Raw genomic sequence first — 23,567 nt, forward strand, 5'->3', positions numbered from 1 at the left:
TTTTATCTGTGTCTGACAACATGAACCTACAGATAAATTAAATGTTTTCTGTACCTTTCACTTGGTTCAGCCTGTGTAAAGTCTCGCACTCTTGTTCTAAAATCTCCTCTGTGGGCATAAAGTCACAGCACATACAGGACCACCACCAGTCTCCCTGCTTCACAGCCTTGCAGCCCCTCCTCTACCAGTACTTCTCTCCTCTCCTCCACTCTTGAATTCACATTTACATACTCTGGCTCAAAAGACTATGGGTGGCCATCCACATTATTGAAATTAGCTAAATATTAAGCTGTGACATCCGACAATGTGACAATTATTTTACATAAGACTAAGCTCCAACACAACAAACTTTCTGGCCAGCACTTCTACTGTACACTCAAATTTCCACTGTGGTGTTTCTGCAGCAAGTCACCCCGAGATTTCAGACCGAGAATTGTTCTTGGGCGAGACTTTGTTAAGACACACAGCGGATCAAGTGAAAGGTACAGAAAATACGTGTTGTCAATACTTACAATAATCTGAGCCGGTCAGTGGCAAAAACAAGAATTTCCTGCAAGGATCATGCTGTAGTCCGTTTTATGGCTGCAGGATATAGTGTACTCAGTCAATACTGGACCAAATTCAAAAGTTGTTGTCTCCATTAGTCAAACACACAAAAACAGAGGAAAATAAGGTCCAGGTTGAAAGAAAACAAAAAACAAAATGACCCTTTGAGTTCACTGCAATGTGCATTTACGTGTAATGTACTCAATCAACTTTACGGCAAAGCATTAAAGTACAAACTGACCAAAGATTTGGACACATCACAAGATCCAATTTGTGATTCACCTTTAATTAAAAAGGAAGGAGAAAATTATCTCTAAGGTTTCCCCACTCTAATAAGATTTGCTCTATTACTTCCCAAGGACATGTGATGTAGAACACATGCTTGCATTCACAATGGCTTAACTGCAGGTCCTAATAGGCTATTTTAATGTATTCTTCAGCTGTTCCCAATCGATATACCATTCACGTAATGTGTTTACCAAGCATTAAATCTCCAGCCATAGTTAATATGTAATACAGATAAGCATTTATAAGTATGTAATGTGACACAAATCCCAAAAGCATTCCACATCCCTTCAGACTGACACACTAACCTTTCAGTGCCTCACATTTGTTCAAGACTAGAAGTAACTAATTGAGCACAAGTGACAGCTGATTGTTCCTGTCTCTAGTATAAACAAGAAACCACACATACCGCTACTCATATTGCTGATGTTAGTGAATATTGTCTGAATAACCAATATTAAGCCTATTGTTGTAAGTTAAAGCTGCACAGAGCAATAAATCTACCAACATTTAAATCGCAGATGCAAAAAAAAAAAAAAAAGCAGAATTCCTATTCGTTTCGCAACGTGACACCTATCACGGTCTCCTAAGCATGCAGGCTTGCAATGACGATGACAATCTTATTGCTTATTAGTAATCTATACTCTGCCATGTTTGCAGCCATTACCAGCGTTAAGCAGCCACAATGTCAGAAGCAAACGGGGTAATGTTAGCAGCAATAACAGCCCCATAAATAAGAGAAACGACTACGCCAACGAACCAAATTAGTATTTTAAATTAAAATAAACATTCTCCTTTACATACCCACTCCTTCGCCGCCTTACAAGTGACACCACAGCCATTTGAAAACGGCGACAGCGAGCATACAAAGCAAAAGGAGGAGCGACGGCTCTTTGTTAGCCTGCTAGCGCGGAGCTAGCCCAGTTAGCTGACGTTAGCTGATCCTTAAACCAGTCAAACGTTAACCGACGGTGAATGATTCACGGCGGCGTCAGCGAGTGAGCTTAACGTGACATGGACTTCACGCAGCTTGCCAGTGTTGTTGCCGTAAACCACCCAATGTATCCGTCAGCATTCAACACCTGGCGTTTTTAACACACCGGATACGGTGCGACGCCGGTTGGGGAAGCTAACCAGGTAGCGACAAACGTTAGCTCGACGTTAGCTCGACGTTAGCTCGACGTGAGCTAGGCGGGTCTTGTTGCTCGGTGGCCTGGAAAGCTGGACCCACCTCCGGGCTGCTGTCCACATTTCAAAATTAACCGTATGTGAATTGTTAGTAACACACTTTATACCCCCTACCTACCACGTACACCGTTTTATATGACGTTTGTTTCGTATGCTAGCTGCTGTTGGTGCCGGGTGGCAGACGCAGCGACCTACCTCGGTATCGTATCCACAACTGGACCGGACCGGACCGCGGCGTTGAAACGGTGAACACGTCTTCGTACTTGAGGGAGGGAATATATATATATATATATGTGCGTTATCCTTAAGGTTTCAGGCAGATGCTGTTACCCGTGGTGGGTATCGGACCTGCGATGTGTGAGCTCACTGACAAAAAAAAAACACAAGCGGCGCAGTTGCTACATATTGACGAAGAAACGGGTTTTTCCGAGAGCGCCTGCGCCAGTGAGCGATGACCTCATAACATAACACATAAACATAATATATAAAAATAAAAATAAATATCACGTTGAAGCACCTTCGTTGTATCAGTGTTTGTTCCTCATTTATTTGGGACTTGTGGTATACTCACAGATATCACTTATTCTAAATGATATGAGTGATGAGGAGACCCAGAAATTAATAAAATAAAAATAATGAATAGGAGTAATTTACAGTTTTACCTTATCAGTTTGGTCAGATTGTGGGTGTGCCTTTTCTACATTGTGAACACACGTTAAAGCTGTTTGTATAATGTGTTTTTAAAATAAAATGATTTTATTGCAAGGTTGTAATTTGAATTTTTCCTGCAAGGCTTTACATATATTATGTATTATCTAAAAGTATTTGTATATATACAATACATGTTGTAATTTTATTTAAAAAAAACTTAACTCAAAACAAATTTGTAATATGCCTTTTGTGTTTTATTATTTAATTGTATTTATTTATGATTTTTGATCCTACCTCCCATTAACACTGTTAAACATGTTATTCTTACAGGTAATACAGGTTATTTTAAAACAGGTTTTGGCAAAACGTATTACTTTGATCACGCTGTTATTAGCTGAAGCCCTGTTACCAAATTATATAAGATATACTATATAAATAAATAAGATATGGTCTCATTAAACATACATCAGGATGAGTTATTCATAAGCCTAGAGATCAGATGCTTTTGTTCCAATTAATTTCTGATTACAAATCACCAGGGAAAAAAAAAATATTTTGTCATAATATACTACCTTGACATTCTGTTATAAATACACAGGACTCAATTTAATTTATTTAATATTGTGAAAAAGAAAATATGATTTTTTTTTTTTTTGGAGCAACCATTTGCAGATACAAATTTTCCTTTAAGTAAACACTGCCCCCTGCTGGTATTTGTTGACTAAACATGCCACATGTATATCTGATTTTATATCATTTCACACAAAATGTAAAGATCAATGCTGAACACAGTATATTCACAAAGTCTAACTAATATTTTATTGTTAATGTCAGACGTAAATATTCTAACTACATTAACCTGCTGTAACCTGTGAAATATTCCATATCAATTAAATGTTTTTTTTTAAAAAGCTGTATAAATTGTACACACAACTCTTATTCTCTTATTCTAGTTTCATTATATATTGTATTTTTCTATTCTTATGTTTACTTAATGTGTATTTTCTTATCTCTTGTGTTGTATCTGGAGTTGCTGTAGCATGCATTTCCCCAGTGTGGGATCAATAAAGTCTATCTTATCTTATCTTATTACTACATCAGTGTCTGCTTACTGAATTGACAGAATCAAAAATACTTTATTGATTATTAAATTTGTTTGTTACAGTTCTTCAAGGTGCGCACACAATGTTAAAGAATAGAAATAATCTGTATATTACAATATCTAACACAATATATATAGAATAGAAATGTATATATAAAGTAGGTATATACATATAAGTTAAAAATTGAAATAGAAATATAATAAGAGCATATGTACCTTACAGTAATAACATATATACAATATATGCTAATATATATATATAAAATATACAAAATTCACTGTATGACCCTGGAAGATGGCAAACATCCCACATGTAGGTCCATAACCCCACTGTGGGGAAATGCACCAGGAAAACTAAAAACCCATAGAGATTATCATCTCAAATAAGAAAATGTTTAAATATATAAAAGTATACAATTGTCCAGATACATGTATTTTTACATTCAAAATCAAACAAAACAGCATTAATTGATAGAAAATAAAAATCAAGAGGACGAGTTAGAAAATGTTAGGACCAACTTGCAGCACCAGGACCAACTCGACATCTAGCATTAAACTAAAGCAGGGTTGTCAAAAAGAAAATAATAAGTCATTTGTAAAAAAGCAAAACAGAAACATGAAGAACTTTCATTTGGTATTCCACAAGTTTTCATTTTAGTACACCTGCCACATTGCCTGTCCCAATGTGTGACTGACAGAAATTAATGTTTTTTTTAAACTTTTTATGTATCTCATCACACTTATTCTGAATGATATGAATGATAAGGATACCCAGAAATTAATTTAAAATAGAATAAGAGTAAAAAAATCTTCTTTTTTACAGTTGTTTACCCTACCAGTTTGGTCAGATTGTAGGTGTCCCTTTTCTACATTGTCAACACACGTTAAAGCTGTTTGTATAATATGTTTTTAAAATAAAATGATTTTATTGCATGGTTGTAATTAGATTTCTTTTTTTTTACATACACAAATATTTTTTTTTTCTGATTCCTGCAAGGCTCTATATATATTATGTATTATCTACAAGTATTTGTATATACACAATACATGTTGTAATTTTATTTTTATTACACAACTTTTTTTTATGAAATTATAACATGTATGTATATATACTAATTTATCATATTATATTATAATACTTTTAGGGAATACATAATATATGTAAAGCCTTGCAGGAATCAGAAAAAAGAGATGTTTGTGAATATAAATAAAAAAATCCTATTACAACCTTGCAATAAAATCATTTTATTTTTAAAAACATATTATACAAACAGCTTTAACGTGTGTTGACAATGTAGAAAAGGGACACCTACAATCTGACCAAACTAGTAAGGTAAAACAACAACTGTAACTGTAACTTATTAATTTCTAGTATCCTTATCCTTCATATAATTTAGAATAAGTGTGATGGGATACGTAAAAAGTTGTTATAATTGTGAACTGACCACAACTTTTTACGTATCCCATCATATTTATTCAAAGCTATGCATATATTATTATTTTTAAATCAAAATGTTGTTAAGTCTAGTCTCTATCATAACCCCCCACCACCACCACCATCTCGTGACCGCGCGTTTAAAATTCAAGCGTGGCGAGAAAGACTGTCGTGAACGCGCACAGGAGGCTTGACGTCACTGAGGCGCCCTGGCTCTCCTGAGCCGCTGGTACTGCTGGCATAAAAAAAAAAAAAAAAGAAAGAAAGAAAGCAAAAGATGGGAAAATCAGACAGACATCTAACCGAATAATTAACATACAATGACGGTTTTTTGCGGCTGATTAACACTTGACGGAGGATCCAGCATTGGCACCGGTTTGAGCTCCAGCAGACACCGAGAAAGGTTAGTTTGTTTGGGGAGAGAGAGAGAGAGAGAGAGGGTTTTTTTTTTTACCACCACCAACTGGCTTATTGTGTTTAGCGAGGAGAGAGAGAAAGAGAGAGAGGTTTGACCACATAAGATTGGATGCACTAGCCTCCATATGTCACGGCGAGGTAACGTTATATGTTGTGTTATACATATATAAGTTATATATATATATATTCCCTTTCACAGTCTCTCCGGATGAAGCTTGAAACGAGAGAGAAAAAGGAGGTGGAGGAAAATGGGTTTGATGTGGGTGTCTCCAAAGGCGAGATCCCTGTACGGTGTCGTTGTGCTTTAATTCAGGCTTAATGTGTTATATTATGACTAAAAACCCAAGCTCGGTGTCTCATGTGGATGTCTAGCTGTGTATTTGATAGTCAACAGTGTGTATTTAATGTTAAATCTTTACGTTTTTCTCTCCTACCATGGACAATCTCCCTCCTCCCTCCCTCCCTCCTCTCTCCCGGTTCCCTCCCTTGCTAGTGTTAATCCATAGCGTCAGCACATTAGAGACACACACAAATATAAGAAATTCAACATTTTTTTTTTTTCTTTTTATCCCGCAGAGTTTAATCTACCAAGCAGTTTTTAAACACACGTCTGAAGCTACAACAGTGAGAGGGGATAAAGCCGTTAACGGCAGTTGGAGGGAGAAATGTCAGCCGTTACTGTTAGCCGGTTAACGGTTAGCTTCCAGCAAGGCCACGCAGACGAGCCCACTTTAGTTAAATGGCTGGTTCAATTCAGTGTGAAGCTTTTAAAGAAAAAAAATACATATAAAACATAGCACGAAGCGGAGTAGTTGCATACATTTCCGTACACAAGTCTACTTTTAAGTCTTTATATATACCTTTATATATATATATATATATATAACAGTTTTAATGTTACAGCTCTTTGTAAAGGATAAAACCTAAAATCAGATCAGATATAATAGGTTTACTATTAGCAGGGACTTTGACCCCATCTGGGATGGATTTTTTTTTTTTGTTCTAAGACATGACTTTATACAGTTACATAACTGTCTTTTACTGCATGAGGAAATCCAGTCAAGACAAGCACATAGTGGACATCCCGACTCATTCCCAGTGTGTTAAATGTTTAAAAGTGGACCTAACATTAAATGTACGGTTCCCTTATGTTGTGGCTTGTTTGATGATGATTCTGTTGGGTTTTGATACTCGTTTGCTGGTTATTATTAATTGTAAACCTATGCTTTATGTATGTTATTTTCTCTCGGGAACGACTGTGTTGTTGTTGTTTTTTTACAGATTGGTGTCATAATTTGTACCACTGGGGAGCTCCTGTTGGAACAGGAAAGTCTGTCAGCAGTGTCTGTCCCTAGAAGTGGAGAGCATCAGACCTCTGTTTTATCATGAACATTGTGCCCACCATCTCCGGTTGAAGCAGGATCACCACCACACATTCACACAATTGGTGACAAGTCACAACCGTAAATTAAGCAGGGAGATATACAGACACTCGAGGTCGTACTTCAGTTTAGCTGTCAGCTGTATTCTTCTATTTAGCAGAAGATGTACGGTAGTGCCCGCTCTGTCGGCAGAGGGGATGCCAATCATAGTGGTGGAAGAGATGGCGGTGGTACTGGCAATCAGGGATCTGGCCGTTCCCCTCGACTTCCCCGATCTCCTCGGATGGGACACCGTCGCACCAACAGCACTGGAGGCAGTGGAGGGGGTCCTGGAGGAGCGGGAGGCAAGACGCTTTCTATGGAGAACATCCAGTCCCTCAACGCCGCGTACGCCACCTCAGGACCAATGTACCTGAGTGACAATGAGGTTGCCATGGCGGGGGACCACCTTCCCAAGAGTGGCGGGTCAGTGACAACCATGGGGAGACAGAGGGTGACGTATGGGTCGAGGGGCAGCAACAGTGGAGTTGTGGCTGCTAGCACCCCCAACATTTCCACCTCAGTGCCTGGGAATGCTGTGTTGCCAGCAGGCATGATGGCAGGTGATGCTCTAGCTTTTGGGGACCACCACATGGCCTCCACTGTGCCCCATTCTCTAAGGCAGGCCAGAGACAACACCATACTTGACCTTCAGGCCCAGCTGAAAGAGGTATTTTTTTCATTTTTCTCCCAATTTGCAGATTTTCTCTATCAAGGATGTAGAATTATTTTTGATAAATCATTTGACTTGCTAGGTTTGACAGGCCACCGATACTGTATTTATGTGCCACTCCTTTATCCTGCTTGCTCAGGTGCTGCGTGAGAATGAGATGCTGCGGCGAGAAGTGGAAGTGAAGGAGAGCAAGCTCAGTTCCTCCATGAATTCAATCAAGACCTTCTGGAGCCCAGAATTAAAAAAAGAGCGAGCTCTCAGGAAAGATGAAGTTTCTAAGATCACTGTCTGGAAGGAACAATACCGTGTGATTCAAGATGAAGCACAGGTGGGTGTTCCCTTTATATTTATTTGAATGGATAGAATTCGTGTTTTTGCCTCACAATTACTGTTTTTGTTGTCATCAGCAGTCTAAATAGACTCATCAATCTGCCTATGGTGAACATGTTTGACTGGATAAATGCGTTTCATCCAGTGTGTCAGCTTTAGTACTAGTGTGCTTCTCTATCGCGCTCTCTCTCTCTCTCTCTCTCTCCTTTCTCTGCATAGGTTAGAGGCAGTTTTTGAACATCTAGTTAATCCTCTTACATGCAGCTATATGCTCATGCTTAATAGATGAAAGAGGCCGTAAGTCTAATGGCAGCATTAGCATTTCTGTATGTTTTAGAAATTGCTGGATGTGGTGAACAGGATAGAAATGTGGAGACGGTGCAAATTTAAAACACTGTATGTACAGCGGAAAATATGAAACCAACTTAATAATGTCGTCACATGTAACATAAAGCACTTCTGATTTTAGTATTTTGGCTATGTGCCTTTTTCAAAATGAAAAGAAGCACTGAGAGCAGACTATAAGAAAATACACATGTCTATGTGTAGTGTTTGTAACTTGGTGTCGACTGCTTTGACTCATTTTATAAATGTTCCTTTCAAGATGTGAAACTTCTAGTATTTAGTCCTCACACCTCCCCCCTCTATTACGCACAGTCCAGTTAGGTGCCGAAACCCAACATTTTCACATGCCTTCCATTCTCCGTTACTGCTTTTGTGTCCATTTTCACTTGTTTTTCTCATCCTTGGCTTCTTGATCTTAAATATAGAGACACTGGCTTTGCAAAATTATAGGGCCAGTTCCTTCAGCACTCTGTGTCAGCCTGCACACATGTATACATACTGTATGTACACATTTAACAAATATAAATTTGATAACAGTAAGTGAATAAATACAAACGCATGGTCTATTTTTAAAACCTACGGTATATTGTGGCGATTGTACAAATTAAGTTTCATTAATGAAGAGAAATAGTCTTTGTTTCACTGTGATTCTTAATGGATGGGCAGATCTGTGTAATTTGCTGTTTTCACTCTGCTGACTCACAAAATCACGCTGTGGACTAATTCCCAGTAATGCCCGACTAGTGCAGGGCTAATCAGTGGGTGCTGTAATTTAAAGATGTCTGCTTTCATATGTCAGCCTCCTCCTCCCACGCTGGCATGCATACAACGGAAAGCATGGAGACACAGACACAGACACACACACACACTCAAAGGCATTTGAGTAATTACGGCTTTAGTTAAACTGCATGCCCTTATTAAATGTAGGCCCAACTGACCGTTAGTAAGTTTGCAATTGAATGTTTATATTTATGTTTATGCATATCATTTTGTTGAGTTTCTATGCTGATATGCGTGACGGCCACAGCCTTTCCAGAATCCTTACTACAAGGCGTATTTGCCTGTCATTCTCCGTGATAAGTGCCAACTATTACCTCGTCTATAGTAGTGTGAAATAGAACATCATCTTCCTTTTCCCATTTAGTAAAAGGTCAGATACTCACTAATAATGATCATTTATCTCCTTGCCACATGGATAAAATATCACCTTTTTATCGTAGGATGTTGCGAAATGCCAGTGATGTTTCATCAACTAATAAACAGTAGTACTGATGTTAGTGGAGCAGATATGAGCATCTTTAACATTTTGACTTTAACACAGTTGTGTCGAGTGCTGTGGATGATCTGAAGCAGAGGTTTGGTTGTAGGTGCACTGTGTTTGGGTCATTTTAGTTTAGACCATCATAGCTCCTATTCTTTATGCTCTCGCAAACACCTGACTGTTATCTCTGCTCGGGCACAGAGAGTGAGAATATGAGGGCTGAGGAAGGGAGAAGGTGTGTGTGTGTGTAGCTGCCTGTGTGTGCGTGGGGAGGGAGGGTGGATCGGTGCAGTCACAGCAGTGAGTCAGCCTTAGTCACGGGGTGGAGAGGGTGATGGAAAGGGAGGGTTAGTGAGAGGAGAGGTGAGAGTATTGGAGGGAAGAGATAGGGCAGGGCAGGCAAGGTAGATGAATAGTGTGTGCTGATGGAGAGAGAAGGAGAGAATGACAAAGGGAGGAAAGGGAGGGGGCTGGAGAAGGAGGAGGAGGAGGACAGAGAGAAACGAAGGCAGACACTGACTTCTCTCTTTGTTCTGTCGTCTGAAAACGCTTGCAGCTGGTTCAGACCAGAGTGTAACACAGCCTTGTGTTACTGTCTCACAGCAGCTCTGCCAAGTGTCCCCGGCGTCAGATGCCACAAACAATGCAATACTATACTGGGCTGATTGTATTTCGCCACTTGTATTTCTCTGTGCATGAAATGTAACACTGTCCACAATGCCTGGCTGTTGGGGGTGCATCTGTCACGGCTTTGCTTAATTTTCAGTCATGATTAGAGGTGGATTTTTAACAGGCTGTAACACAATATTCTTTCAGGACCCATTCCCATAAAGTAGGGTGGGAAACGCCCCAATAGTATTTAGATAATCAATAAATTTCCATCAACCCATATACACCTGTGACAGAAGTCCACAAACAGACAGAAGAAAGAAACAAACAAACGTATGTGTGTCTCTTATTTGTCTCTAGCATCTCCAGATGACTGTTCAGGCTCTTCAGGATGAGCTGAGGATCCAGAGGGATCTGAACCAGCTGCTCCAGCAAGACCCCGCCAGCCAAGGCCGGGACCTGGCCCTGACATCTGAACCTACGGAGGAGAACTACCGGCGGCTACAGGCCGAGCACGAGAGGCAGGCCAAAGAGCTCTTCCTCCTTAGAAAGACCCTGGAGGAGATGGAACTGAGGATTGACACACAGAAGCAAACTCTGGGAGCCAGAGACGAGTCCATCAAGAAACTTCTGGAGATGCTGCAAAGCAAAGGTTTGAGCCTCGGAAGAGTAGTGTTTACGGCTTATTGATCCTTACAAAGTATCAGTGAAGACTTGACTGTTTACAAGTGGCAAACACCTTGGCTGAATGTTGAAGCCAATGCAGAATTGTGCTACAGAGCAGTTCTTTTATTGGCCAATTGATTCTGATTATTTTACAAAATCAAAACAACAACATTAAAGTCAAACCAGCAAACTCTTTGAAATACTTCACAAACATTTCGGGTCTTAAAATGTTTCGGTCTCAGGCAATAACTTAAAGCTACGATGGTTCCCCATCAGCTCCACCCAAGCTCTCTCCCTGGTTGGCCAACTGTGGGTTTCTTTGCTGCATAAACTAACCACAATACATACTTTAAACCCAAGTACTGTATGATTCTGAGGCTAAGAACGTCCAAGGCTTCATGCAAAGACCTTTGCATAGGTGTCTCCCAGAATAATAAGTATTTTGTGTTCTTAAGACCATAACATAAAGAGACATCACACGTGACAAACCAGATGCAGGATACTAAAAAGAAACCTAAAACAGATTTAAACTCCTGAGAATATATTAAATAAATGAAATAATGGCAAATGAATTGAATGGTGTGTGCTTTAGCTGTTTGGTTATTTGCTTTTTTTTTTTCACATTGGCTCTGGAGTTGTGAATCCAGTGCTTTCAGATATCCTTCCCTGCTGAACAGATGAGCTTTTGTAGAGAGAAAGAATAAGTCTTAGCTCCTGTGTTAGCTTCTGCAAGTTAACCATAAGGCTTATGGTGCTCAGCTTGGCTGTTGCAAAGACTTTGAACTACATGACTGTCTTTCTACTGACTTCTTCGACTTGGTAACCGAGTTGTTATGTATTCTTGTCTCAGGGCCATCTGCCAAGGCATCAGAGGAGGACCAAGAGCGGACAAGGAGACTGGCTGATGCAGAGATGCACAGGCATCACCTTGAGAGTTTACTGGACCAGAGAGACAGAGAGATTACCGCACTAAGAGAGGTAATGTCCAGATAATTTCATTGGTCTAGCTATGTTGTGAAAGTGCACATAGATAATTTACACATGCATGCAATGTGTTCTTCATCTGAATCAGCAGGAGCTGCACCGTCGATACGAGGGAACCCCTGAATCCACCAAAACTAAGGCTCTACAGACTGTCATAGATATGAAGGTGAGGATTTAAATAGAGAAGTGTGTTACTATGTTTATGTTAATGTGCTGTGCTACATTCGTGAACTCCTCTTTATCAACTCCAGGATGCAAAAATCAATTCAATGGAGCGGGGCCTGAGAGACATGGAGGAGGAGTTACTAATGATGAAATCCAACGGACTCCTGAGCTGCGAGGAGCGTCAGGAGGAAATGAAGCAGATGGAGGTCTACCGCAGCCACACCAAGTTCATGAAGAACAAGGTCTAACGATACATGAAATGGAGTTCGGTTTGACCGGACTGCTGCATCTTACATTCAGGATGACTCAGACTTCAGTTTGCTAAGTTCATGTCCATCCCTCATCATTTTCTGTCCCCCTTGGTCTCATGTTTTTCAGATGGAACAAGTGAAGCAGGACCTCTCCAGGAAGGACACTGAGATGCTTGGTTTGCAGACCAAACTGGAGACGCTCACCAACCAGTTTTCAGACAGCAAGCAGCACATTGAAGTCCTCAAGGAGTCTCTCACTGCCAAGGAGCAGCGAGCTGCCATCTTACAGACAGAGGTACAGCAGATACATACTGCAGCTATACACCCGGAGGACTTTGGAATAAGTTTATGGCATGGGCGCTTTAAAGGGTACATATGTTGTGCAGTGAGGCGAGAGAATTGTTCTTCCAAAAGCACAGAAGTCACTGTATCTTAGGAAGTTGTCCTGTTGTTTTTGTTTTGAGCACTTTGAGCATGACACAGTTATGGTCAGTAATTGTTGTTGTACCTTTTCTGAACAGGTGGATGCCTTGCGCCTGCGCTTGGAGGAGAAGGAGACAACTCTGAATAAGAAGAGCAAGCAGATTCAAGAAATGTCAGAAGAGAAGGGTACACTCAACGGGGAGATCCACGACCTCAAGGACATGCTGGAGGTTAAGGAGCGCAAAGTTAATGTGCTACAGAAGAAGGTGATTTGGATTAAGACCTGTTTCAAAGCTCTTATGTTGTCTGAAACAACCACAAAGATGCATTCATCAATACTACAGTGTATGTCCTGTGGTTGATGTTAAATTTTGATGGTGCTCTGTAGATTGAGAACCTGCAGGAGCAGCTGAGGGACAAGGAGAAGCAGATGAGCAGCCTGAAGGAGAGAGTGAAGTCTTTGCAGGCAGACACTTCTAACACTGACACTGCTCTCACCACACTTGAGGAGTCTCTTGCAGAAAAGGTGAATTTATGTCTGCACATATCAAGTTACTTCTGACTACAAAATGTAGATTGTATTTATTTGTGCATGTTCATTTTTAGCAACACATGTGTTGGTTGTGTTTGTGAAGGCAGCATGAGTGATAGTTGTCTGTTCCTCCTCCTAGGAGCGCATCATTGAGCGTTTAAAGGAGCAGCGAGACAGAGACGACCGGGAGAAGACGGAGGAGCTCGACTGTAACAAGAAGGAACTGAAAGAGTTGAAGGAGAGAGTGAGTTTACTGCAGGGAGACCTGTCAGACAGAGAGGTGAGAAATGGGAACACAAGCTCACACAGACAAGGGAAACTTTTGTTTACTGTGATTCTATAAATAAAGTGAAACATTACTGTCAGATATGAGCATCAGTTTTTTTTTTTCCATTAGCCTCTTTTTCGATGAGTCATGGATACCGTTATTAGATCTAATGTATTTTCAGTCTTCTCAGTCCCATGCTGTTAGTTTGATAATCTGGAACAGGTTCATCTATGTGGTTCATCTATATTTGTGTGTACGTGGGTGTGTGTGTGTACGTGCAGACGTCGCTGTTGGACCTGAAGGAGCATGCATCATCTCTCGCCTCCTCAGGGCTGAAGAAAGATTCCAAACTCAAGAGTTTGGAGATCGCCTTGGAGCAGAAGAGGGAGGAATGCCTCAAAGTGGAGAACCAGCTTAAGAGAGTGAGATCCTCAAATAATGAAATCGGGCAGCTCGTGTGCCAGTTCAGCATCGACATGATGCTACTAAATGTTTACTTTAAATTGTTTAAGTCTGACGCTTTTCTAACCCCTAACTGCAGAGACTGAAGTGAGTTTAACTGCACTCTTCCTGTCCTTTTGTCAGGCTCAAAATGCAGCCCTGGAGGCTCAGGCCAACACCGAGCTGGCCGAGCGCATCAAGAACCTTGAGCAGGAAGTGGCCCGCCACAAAGAGGATTCTGGGAAGGCCCAGGCTGAGGTGGACCGCCTGCTGGAGATCCTTCGGGAAATGGAGAATGAGAAGAATGACAAGGACAAAAAGATCAATGAGCTGGAGAGGTGGGTGGAAACATGCATGTTGGTGATTTTGTGTTCAAGCTTTGCCCCAAACACTATACAGTAATGAATGAATGTTTATCAGTTTTATCAGTTTCTACTGTGTTAAATGTTGGATTTTAGTTTAAATTTGGCCATCTGCCATTTGGCATCTAAGCAGTATTGCTTTGAAAGCTGATGTGGTGAATGTTAATAGCAGACCTTTTTATAAAGCTGGTAGGTACGGCTGCGGTAATTGGCAATGGCAAGCCATCTTTCATATAATGTTTCTGTTTCGATTCTTGTCTTCTACTTGTACGTGTATGTTGTGAACCATGTGACACTAGAGTCAGAGACACCACATAATCCTAGCGCTTTCTCCTTTTTCTTCATATTGACTCATCTTCCTGGTCTGAGTCTGTTTTTCTCTTTACTGCTTTCTTGTCTTTACACCGGAAACCTCTCACCCCACCAGTTTCGCCTCCAGGTTAGTATTTGCTCTCTTTCTCTCTCCCACCAACATCCTTATTTTCCCTTTGTCCTTTTCTCACGTTTCTCTCCCTTGTTTCTCCGCACCTCTTACCTCTCAATAGTCTGCACTGCCGCAAGCAATTGCCTGGTCCTGACATATTGAACTCTTTGTCTTTCCTCATACTTCTACTCATGCTCATTTTTCCCCTTTCGCCTTCTTATTGTTCGGTCTTTCACCCCGAGTCAAATCTAAGATTCACTCTTTGCAGGGTTGTCTAAAATCTTGCCACAGCCAGTCTGTAAGGCTATGGTATCAACTGTTATGTCATTGTGTTTAAAAAGGATAGCTTTTCATAGGATCACATGTCTTTATGTCGTTGCCTTGGATTTGAAAATGCCTTTTATATAATGCCTGACCGTGTATTTACTTAGCATACATTGATAAGATGGCCACAATCATAACTGACTTATAAACATTTTATATAAATTATCATTGATATAATATGTGAGTCAACAAGCACATATATATGCTATTATTAGTAGATATTCTAAGCAACAAGTGCTTCTACTTGTCAACCAGATCCATATTTATTTAGTGCAGATCTCTTTCCCAGTTAACCATTTCTTTTTAATTGCAATGATAAATTACATTTACCTGTCAGGTGGGACCATAGTAGTCTATTTTTGTAACTTCTCCCATGTATCCCGTGGTGTCCCTGTAGGCAGATGAAGGACCAGTCGAAGAAGGTGGCGTCTCTGAAGCACAAGGAGCAGGTGGAGAAGAGTAGGAATGCTCGACTCGTGGAGGAGGCCAGGAAGAGGGAGGACAACCTGTCGGAGAACTCCCAACAGGTGAAGGTGAGGCATGTGTGCGGTTCACTTGGACTGTATGAACCTTTTGAACTTACTTACTAGGTCAGTGTCTAGCAAACCATAATTTGACCTTTTTCTACTCCTGCTCTGAAGGACAATCTGCGTCAGAAGGCGGAGCGCATTGAGGAGCTGGAGGAGGCCCTGAGAGAGAGCGTTCAGATCACTGCTGAGCGAGAGATGGTACTGGCACAGGAGGAGGCTGCCAGGTCACTCCAGGAGAAACAGGTACACTACCCTCCTAAACACACACACATAGACGACAAAGCAATATCAATCACACAAGGATCACATCTACAGTACATGCATAACACATCTACATACAGATAAAATAAAGACCTTCATATCCTGAGATTCTTTCTCCCTTACCTTTTTCCTACCATTGTGGTGTTTATCATCTTTTTCTTCACTTCCCCCTTCTCCTCTGGCCCTCCGTCTCTTTCTCAGTTCTATCATCCTTGCTTATGGTTTTCTCTTGTTTTCTCTCTGCTACACACTGCCTCTCAGAAGCACTCACTCAAACCAATGCATGAGTCCAACCTCGCCCACTTTAAGTGGTCTAAGGTATGAGCCCAGTACATGTGACCTCGATCGGTGAGCAACAACACTTACAGGGGTGGACAAAATAACAGCAATGCCTCTACAATCCATGCAATTCCACACAACAACCCTGCAATAAATATGTTTGTGAAGATTTTGGGGACTTTGAGGTTGATTTTCTCGATGGATTGCATTATTTTGTAAGGTGATGCTGTTTCCAGCCTGTGTAATTTTCATGTTATTTTGTTTACCTGCTGTTTGCTTATGAAACATTAATTGGCTGACTCATACACCAAGTAGCCGTCAAAACTGAGCCTATGGGGATGAATTACTCACTCTTCCATTCAGTCGATTGTAATTAAAGCATATGTTGATATGAAACAATGGTACTTTTGTGCCCTTTTTAAATAAATATCAGGTAAATGAAATTTAGTGCTGTAGTTTAATGGTATTTGTGTTATAGTTGCCCCCTAGTCCTTCCCAAAAGCCCACATGAATTCTGCTGCCCCTGCCTCTTATTAAAGCAGTTCATACTGGCAAATCTTTGGGGGGGTGGGGAGACCCTGTTTTCACTGATGGATTTAGATGTTCTGCTTTACTCTATTCATGACTGTGTGTGTGTGTGTTCCCAGATGGAGGAGCTGCTGGGGGCCATGGAGAAGGTGAAGCAGGAGCTGGAGTCCATGAGGGCCAAGCTGGCCTCCACCCAGCAGTCTCTGGGTGAGAAAGAGGCACACCTCTCAACCCTCCGAGCTGAGCGCAGGAAACACCTGGAGGAGGTGCTGGAGATGAAGTAAGACACACACACACACACACACACACACTGGCATACAGAGGAGGGTGGAGTAGACTGGAGTATCGATTGCTACCTTCATGTTGTAAAATGTCATCCAATCTTGGCCTTCCCCAGCTGGCAGGATGATTTTGCACAATGAATAATAAATGATAATTGAGCTGTTTACTTCTGTGGTCAAATGCCATGTTGTTTCATCCCCATCTTACAGGCAGGAGGCGCTGTTGGCTGCTATCAGTGAGAAGGATGCGAACATTGCCCTGCTGGAGTTGTCCTCCTCTAAGAAGAAGAAGACCCAGGATGAGGTGGCTCTGCTGAAGCGGGAGAAGGACAGACTGGTGCAACAGCTCAAACAGCAGGTGGGGAGGGGGCTGCTGCTATTCACGGAGGGGAATGCATTATTGAGGCGTTGAATACACACATTTATGTTATTTCCATTAATCTTTCCTACACGCCTCTCACACAGAATATGTTCAGCAGTAGGGAATAGAGCAGTATCACCAGACACCGGGTGTTATTGTGGCTCAGTCACAATAGTTTGTGTTATTTATCACCAGACAGACTGCATAGTTACATGCCAAATAACTTTTTCTACCCACACTATTTAAAGTGCCCCATTATATACACTCTCTCTCTCTCTCGCTCTCTAACCATGAGCCAATCAAAAAGTAAACTAAAACAATGGCTCCATATCAAACAGGCTCCTGACTGGTTCTCTGTGTGCTGGCTCCAAACAAAGGTTTTAAACTTACACAATCGTTTTTTCCTAAATCGTTGCTGGAAAATACATTAAATGTAAAAAAAAAAAAAAAATTCCATACACAAAATAGATTTGAAAACGGGCATAATTCTCTGAAACATATATGTTCAGTGTTTTTGATCAGCATCATTATTTATTTATAGCATTTAATCTCCTTGTTTAGCAGAAGTTAAGTTTTCGAACAATCTGGGGCAGCTTCCTATGCTTAAAACATTGTGATGTTGTGAACTGTAATACAAAAGTGTATTAGGTGTTTTAGGGTCCTGGTATTGTTATGCCTTAGATGCATTACATGCTTTTCTTACAGTGAGTCAAAACATCTACTGTGGAAAAGGCCTATATTCTGTCTCTTGCTGACTCGATTAGGATGTAGACTTGTCCCTCAGTCATTAAGCTATTTAATAAAATGTTGGCAAGGATTTTGTTTTCAATCACATCACTCTTTCTGTGTTGTTTTTATTTTTTATTCTTGATTATTTGATTTCCAGACTCAGAACAGAATGAAACTAATGGCAGACAACTATGAGGATGACCATCTGAAGACTGCCCCTGACCAGACAAATCACAAACCCTCTCCAGATCAGGTAGCTTATCCAACCATCCCTTAGTAATGTTTCCATTTCATCCTGGACAGCTTCTCTAAAATGTCTGCAATTGATTTGTTAACAACGTAAAGAAGGTTGAACTGATGCCTACTGTTTGAAGGGAACTAATATTTTAACTTTGTCTCTATACAAACTAACCAAATGTTCCTTTCTAATGCTGCGACTGGCTCTTGTGGCTAACAGGATGACGAGGAGGGTATTTGGGCGTAGCCAACCTTTTGCCCTCCCCCTCTCTCTCTCTCTTTATTCAGAAGGGTGAGCTCGTGTGTAAAGCCAAACCCGTCACACTTTTCTTCATCGTTATGCTCTATGGCATGTTTTACTCGTCTTCCATTCGTTGTGTTGTTTTTTTTTTTTTTTTGTCAAACTTCATTCCTCTCTTCTTCCCGTTGATGGTCATTGTCATCATTGTTTGGTCTTTTCTGTGAGAGCAGATCTTACCACTCATCCCGTGCTTTAACACTGTTCTATTCATATCTGTTTAGTGGCGTACGGGATAGGGATCAGTGCTGTGTTTGTTTGTGTGTTTGTGTGTTTGCATGCACAAGCTAAGAGGATGAGATGGATTTTGATCCCGGCTCCGGTCTCATCACCTCAGGCTAAATCATCTTAGCTCTGCATGCCGCTGCTCTGACACCGATGAGCTCCTCACATTTTGACCCACATAGACAGGTGTTGCATTGGATAACGGTTTTAACCTTTTAGCTTAATCAGTGGTTGAGTAAGTTGAGTAAGTTGGGTTGTAAGACACATTGTTGAGCTGCACATGCATAAATAATACCAAAAAAAAAAAAATATATATATATATATATATATTGTAATAATGTACTGGAGAGTGTTGGCTCTAATGTGAGATGGTGAGTTCATAAGCATGCATGCAGGTGTTTTTATTTTTTGTTTTCATGCAAGTGGGGTGTTGTGCTTCTTTCATCATGTTCAACCATTTGAAACTGGAGTTAAAATTCTGGTTTGTAGTTTGAATTATTTTTTCCTCCATATTTACATGTATCCCTTACCGCTCTTTTCCTTTGTTCTTCCGCACTCCGACCCTGCAGATGATTCCCCCTCTTCTAGCCTTGTCCCAGAACCGCAGTAAGCTCAAGCTTTACATCGCTCACCTGACAGACCTCTGCCACGACCGGGACCCCAGCATCCTCAGCCAGCTCACGCCACCCTCTCACTACCACCACAGCGACCCCGAAGACTGGGAGGAGGAGCTCCAGAAGATGAGTGTGGAACAGGTAGAGGAGGATCTCTCAGTCGCTCTCTGTTAATCATCTTTACATTACCAATTTGTAATATAAATAACAAGTATATTGGCATAAATAATTACAGAGAATTTAGTTTGCTTCTTGATTGAGGAAGGTTTAGTTATGCAGCACATTTAAAACACAATTAAGAAAATTAAATCAATCCAAGAACAATTTAAATTAAATTAGACACAAACAGAAAATAGTAGACAAGGAAATAAAAATACAGAAGGGAAAATCAATCAAATGTTTTTTTAAATTCTGATTTGAAAGCGGATAAATTTGGCTAAATTCACATTTAAAAAATCTGTTATTTTTGTCCTGTAAATGCGTGATTTTAATTTAATTTAAGTTTTTAACTTCAAACATTTCTAAGCATGCATTTTATTATTTGCAAAATTCATAACTTTGTTTCCGGTTGGATTGAAACTCTGAAATAAAACTAATTCATGCACTTTTCTCCACCCCAGTTGGAGCGGGAGCTGGAGGTGTGTGAGAAGGAGAGCGGAGAGCTGCAGGAGTATGCCAACTCCGTTCTCCAGCAGATAGCAGACTACTGCCCCGATATCCTGGAGCAGGTTGTCAACGCCCTGGAGGAGTCATGCTGACAACTCTGACCTCAGACACAACCCAGCTGACGCCTGGTCTTCACCTGTAGCTGAGCCCCTCCCCCTACCTCCACTCAACGAGGCTCCTGTAAGGATGAGAGAAAGCTGGGGCATTATCTCACCCCACTGAGCATTTCTTCCTCACTCCCCTCGTCCGCCCTGGAACAAACTTTCTTAACTTATAAGTGCTTTCCTGTCTCGTGTCTCTCTAATGTCAGGCCTGCAAAATTGAATTAGGGATGTTCACAAAGTCTGTGGAAGCGTTACCAAATATGGCACTTTGAGTAAATATCCGATTACTCTCTGGCTGTCCTGGTAGATGGCGGTGTCGCAGTGGAAAGAGAAGTTATAAGCTCAACCTTTTAAGCATTTGTGAACTCACCAAATTCAATTTTTGCTCGTAATATACTTTAATAATATAATTGTGCACCTGTACGTCAGGCACAGGTGCTTTGGGAGAGAAAGGATATCGGATGAAAGAAGCCAACTTCCGCACAAAGTCTTGGAGTTTTACTGCCAACCTTTACTCTCCCTAGACGTGTTCATTCACAGCCGGAAGCACAGATACCTCACTCACTTCTATCTCAGATTCCTCTCACAAATCTCTTTTTTAAAGGGAGTACATGTATTCCTCACAGGGGGCAGGAAAGCACTTGGTCTTAGAACTTAACTGGGGAGCTGCTACATCTAGAGGGGAGCAGAGAGGAGTTCAGTGGGTAAATCACGGAGCCATGTTAGACGCTTGTTTTGTATTTTAGTCGGTGTTCCCTAGCTAATAGGATGGAAACCAGTCACTAGTTAGAAATGCAGCGACTGGTGGCCGATCGTCTGAACACTTAGGAAATGCCACTTTTTAACCAAATAAATGCAGCATGTTCTCCAAATGTTTCCTCTCCCGGCTTTGAGCTGTGGATGTGTCGTCGTAGCCAGGACTAAACCGTAGGTACCTTTTTTTTTTTTTTACTGTGTCGTCTGTGGTCATCGACATAAGAGGGGGATCAAGGCCTGACCTTTTGACACAGATCCAAGGTCAGCTTTTAGTTACACAATGTTCTCAAATACGAGTGTCTGAGTAAGAGAGAGAGGAAACAAGAAAAAGCTTTTACTCTTGGTGACGTATTCAGTTTTTAGATGGTTTTGCACACAACGTCCACTTGTTTATGAGGTATGCAATGTTTCTTTTTGAGAACGTTCTAGTGGCCTTGGAGCATGCACAGAGATCAGTACTGGACCTAATGCAGGGATATTTATTTCTCTGTAATATTGGTGCTAAGGCATGATGTAAGAACTTTCGATCTGATCCACTGATCATTCAGTCTCATCCAAAGTTTCTATAGATGTTACTTAAAGCCCACCTGATCTTTAGTTTGTTGACTGAATCACTGAAGAATACAAGCGACACCCCCCACCACCACCACCACCTTTTTTTTCTTGTATTTTTCAGATCACTTACAAATGCAAGTGATGCCTCCTTTTATTGTATTTTTTGAAATCTTCAGGGCTGAGGTTTTTAATTACTAAGTGCATCTACATTTACAGGAAATGAAAGTCACTTTTCAGCAGATTTTGACTTTTTAGATGAGTTTGTAAATAACGTGATATTTAACACGTACAGTGACTGAATAAAGGTAATTAAGTGGAAGGTGTTGTGCATTCTTTAAAAAAAAATAATAATCTGAAAAGTTAAAAGCAGTGCAGTTGTCTTTTGTGTCTAATTTTGTCTTCAGGACAAAATGTGTGTGTGTGACAGTACTGCCATAACTTGCGGAAAGTCATGTTCTATAGAGATATATATAAATATAATACATATATATATATAAAAATGTTTACTGTATGGATATGCATTGAATGTTTGCACAGTATCTTGAAGAGCGAGCTGCTCTGAACAAAAACGGCCGTCGAGTTAGTGTCCTCAGCACAAACTGAGGAGAGAAGTGTCAAAAAAATCTTGTGTCAAAATAATGTGTGAACTACAAACGTTTTCAAAACCGTGACTGTGTGATGGGAGAGTACTTTTCTTGCATTCATTTCTAATTAATTCTTTTTATATATTTTCACCATAAGGTGATGTAAATGTATTATCCTGAGATTCCAGTGTTGTTTTTTTCTTATCTGTTACGTCAGTTGTTTTTTTTTCTTCTTCTTTCTGTTGGTTGATGTCAAAGGCAGACTGTGCCTGATGGATAAAAATGAGTCTCCAACCATCATGGCCCCTCCTGCTGTTATTAAAAAAAAAGAAATGTAACATGGGAGGAAAAAAACCACACACATTGCATCCAGAAGTTTTTCTAACAAACTTTAGATTTACAGATAACTTTAGGTGGGTGGATTTTACTGAAAACAAGACACACCCCCTCAGGTTTGGAGGATGTTAGTTGGATGCTTATTTTTGTACTTCTTGTCTGTCAAACCCTCTTGGAGTGGACTTTTTTTATTTTCTAACCCCCCCTCACTTTTCACCTCCGGGTTCGGAGAAAGAAGAAAGCATTGTTTAAGTGTTTCCCTTACTTTGGCCTGTGTGTCCCTGCCCTTGCCTTAATGTCTCGTCATCTCTTTTTCTCGACTCCTTATTGAGGAACACAGAGCTGATTAAGGGGCTTCTGTCAAAGTTCATGGTATTTGTTTTCCTTCTTTCTTTTGCATTTGTATAAGAAATGTACTGCCTTCTGTCTGTTCGTGTTAATCAAAACTGTGTAAAAAGAAAGCAAAACAGACATGTTTGTGAGTTATTTGGATTTTGTATGTATGTAAATAAATAAATTATAAGCCTTGGTTTCTTGTTTTTTATTCTTTAAACCAGTTTGAGCTCTCCAACTCGTTTCACATTTGCAGCTGCAGGTACTTTTACACTGTAGCCTATTATCCTCATTATTGGGAACCAAATTGTATGACTTTTAAGTGGAGTTAAAGTGTCAAAATAAAGTTTTTAAACCCACGTTTATCCTGTGCAAATATGTGCGCTCCTCCAGGAAGACTCATCAATAGCAGCAGAATTTAAAGTTACATTAATTGGCCACTGATTTGCCCATCGGCTGTGTTAAATTTATTATTTAACAACTCAAATAATGTCTCATCTTGCTTTCCCATTCAGAGGCCAGTGTCAGTCCCCTAGAGTTGATGTCCACACAGGTTTTAAACCTTTACAGACTTGGACATTATCTGTTCAGTGTTCAGAGTGCAAGAAGGTAAAAAAAAAACCTCTCAATCTCACCCCACATGGTCCATTTAGGGGCTCTTTGTGAGCTTTTAATATCACACAATCTTCCTAAACAGGTAGGAGTTGATCCAGTTGTAGTGGTTTGATTTCTGTTTTTTAAGGAGCAGCTCCAGAACAGGACAGCTGCCAAATGGACCTGAAAATGT

General features: G+C 40.5%; 2 protein-coding genes across 10 annotated transcripts in view; one reads left to right on the forward strand and one right to left on the reverse strand.

Moving 5' to 3' along the window:
* The window catches only part of LOC127352811 (serine/threonine-protein kinase WNK1), a 29,582-nt gene extending 27,146 nt beyond the window's left edge, over positions 1 to 2,436 (reverse strand). For 2 of the 5 annotated variants that reach the window (XM_051381508.1, XM_051381505.1), the window contains exon 1: positions 2,215 to 2,436. The gene's annotated coding sequence lies outside the window, so the exon portion shown is untranslated. Of the gene's footprint in view, positions 1 to 512; positions 636 to 1,635; positions 1,977 to 2,214 lie in introns of those variants that run through there. The other 3 variants (XM_051381509.1, XM_051381506.1, XM_051381507.1) reach the window with 3 other exon arrangements.
* Positions 2,437 to 5,389: 2,953 nt separating this feature from the next.
* On the forward strand, positions 5,390 to 22,976 carry LOC127352902 (ELKS/Rab6-interacting/CAST family member 1). Of its 5 annotated transcripts, none has more exons than XM_051381731.1 (22): positions 5,390 to 5,610; positions 6,906 to 7,715; positions 7,858 to 8,046; positions 10,624 to 10,915; positions 11,780 to 11,907; positions 12,002 to 12,079; positions 12,165 to 12,320; positions 12,457 to 12,624; positions 12,851 to 13,018; positions 13,141 to 13,278; positions 13,424 to 13,564; positions 13,834 to 13,974; positions 14,138 to 14,331; positions 14,783 to 14,794; positions 15,501 to 15,636; positions 15,745 to 15,876; positions 16,156 to 16,212; positions 16,821 to 16,981; positions 17,193 to 17,340; positions 18,230 to 18,325; positions 19,402 to 19,587; positions 20,067 to 22,976. In XM_051381731.1, exons 2-22 carry the CDS (start codon positions 7,170 to 7,172, stop codon positions 20,202 to 20,204), a joined length of 3,405 nt encoding a protein of 1,134 aa, XP_051237691.1. In that variant the 5' UTR covers positions 5,390 to 5,610; positions 6,906 to 7,169; the 3' UTR covers positions 20,205 to 22,976. The 5 variants fall into 5 exon arrangements, with proteins under 5 accessions (XP_051237691.1, XP_051237692.1, XP_051237693.1 ...); XM_051381732.1 differs by having other exon boundaries at positions 12,005 to 12,079; XM_051381733.1 differs by lacking the exon at positions 16,156 to 16,212 and having other exon boundaries at positions 12,005 to 12,079.
* Positions 22,977 to 23,567: the final 591 nt, after the last annotated feature.

This window comes from Dicentrarchus labrax, unplaced genomic scaffold, assembly GCF_905237075.1.
Source record: "Dicentrarchus labrax unplaced genomic scaffold, dlabrax2021, whole genome shotgun sequence".
Classification (NCBI taxonomy): domain Eukaryota; kingdom Metazoa; phylum Chordata; class Actinopteri; family Moronidae; genus Dicentrarchus; species Dicentrarchus labrax.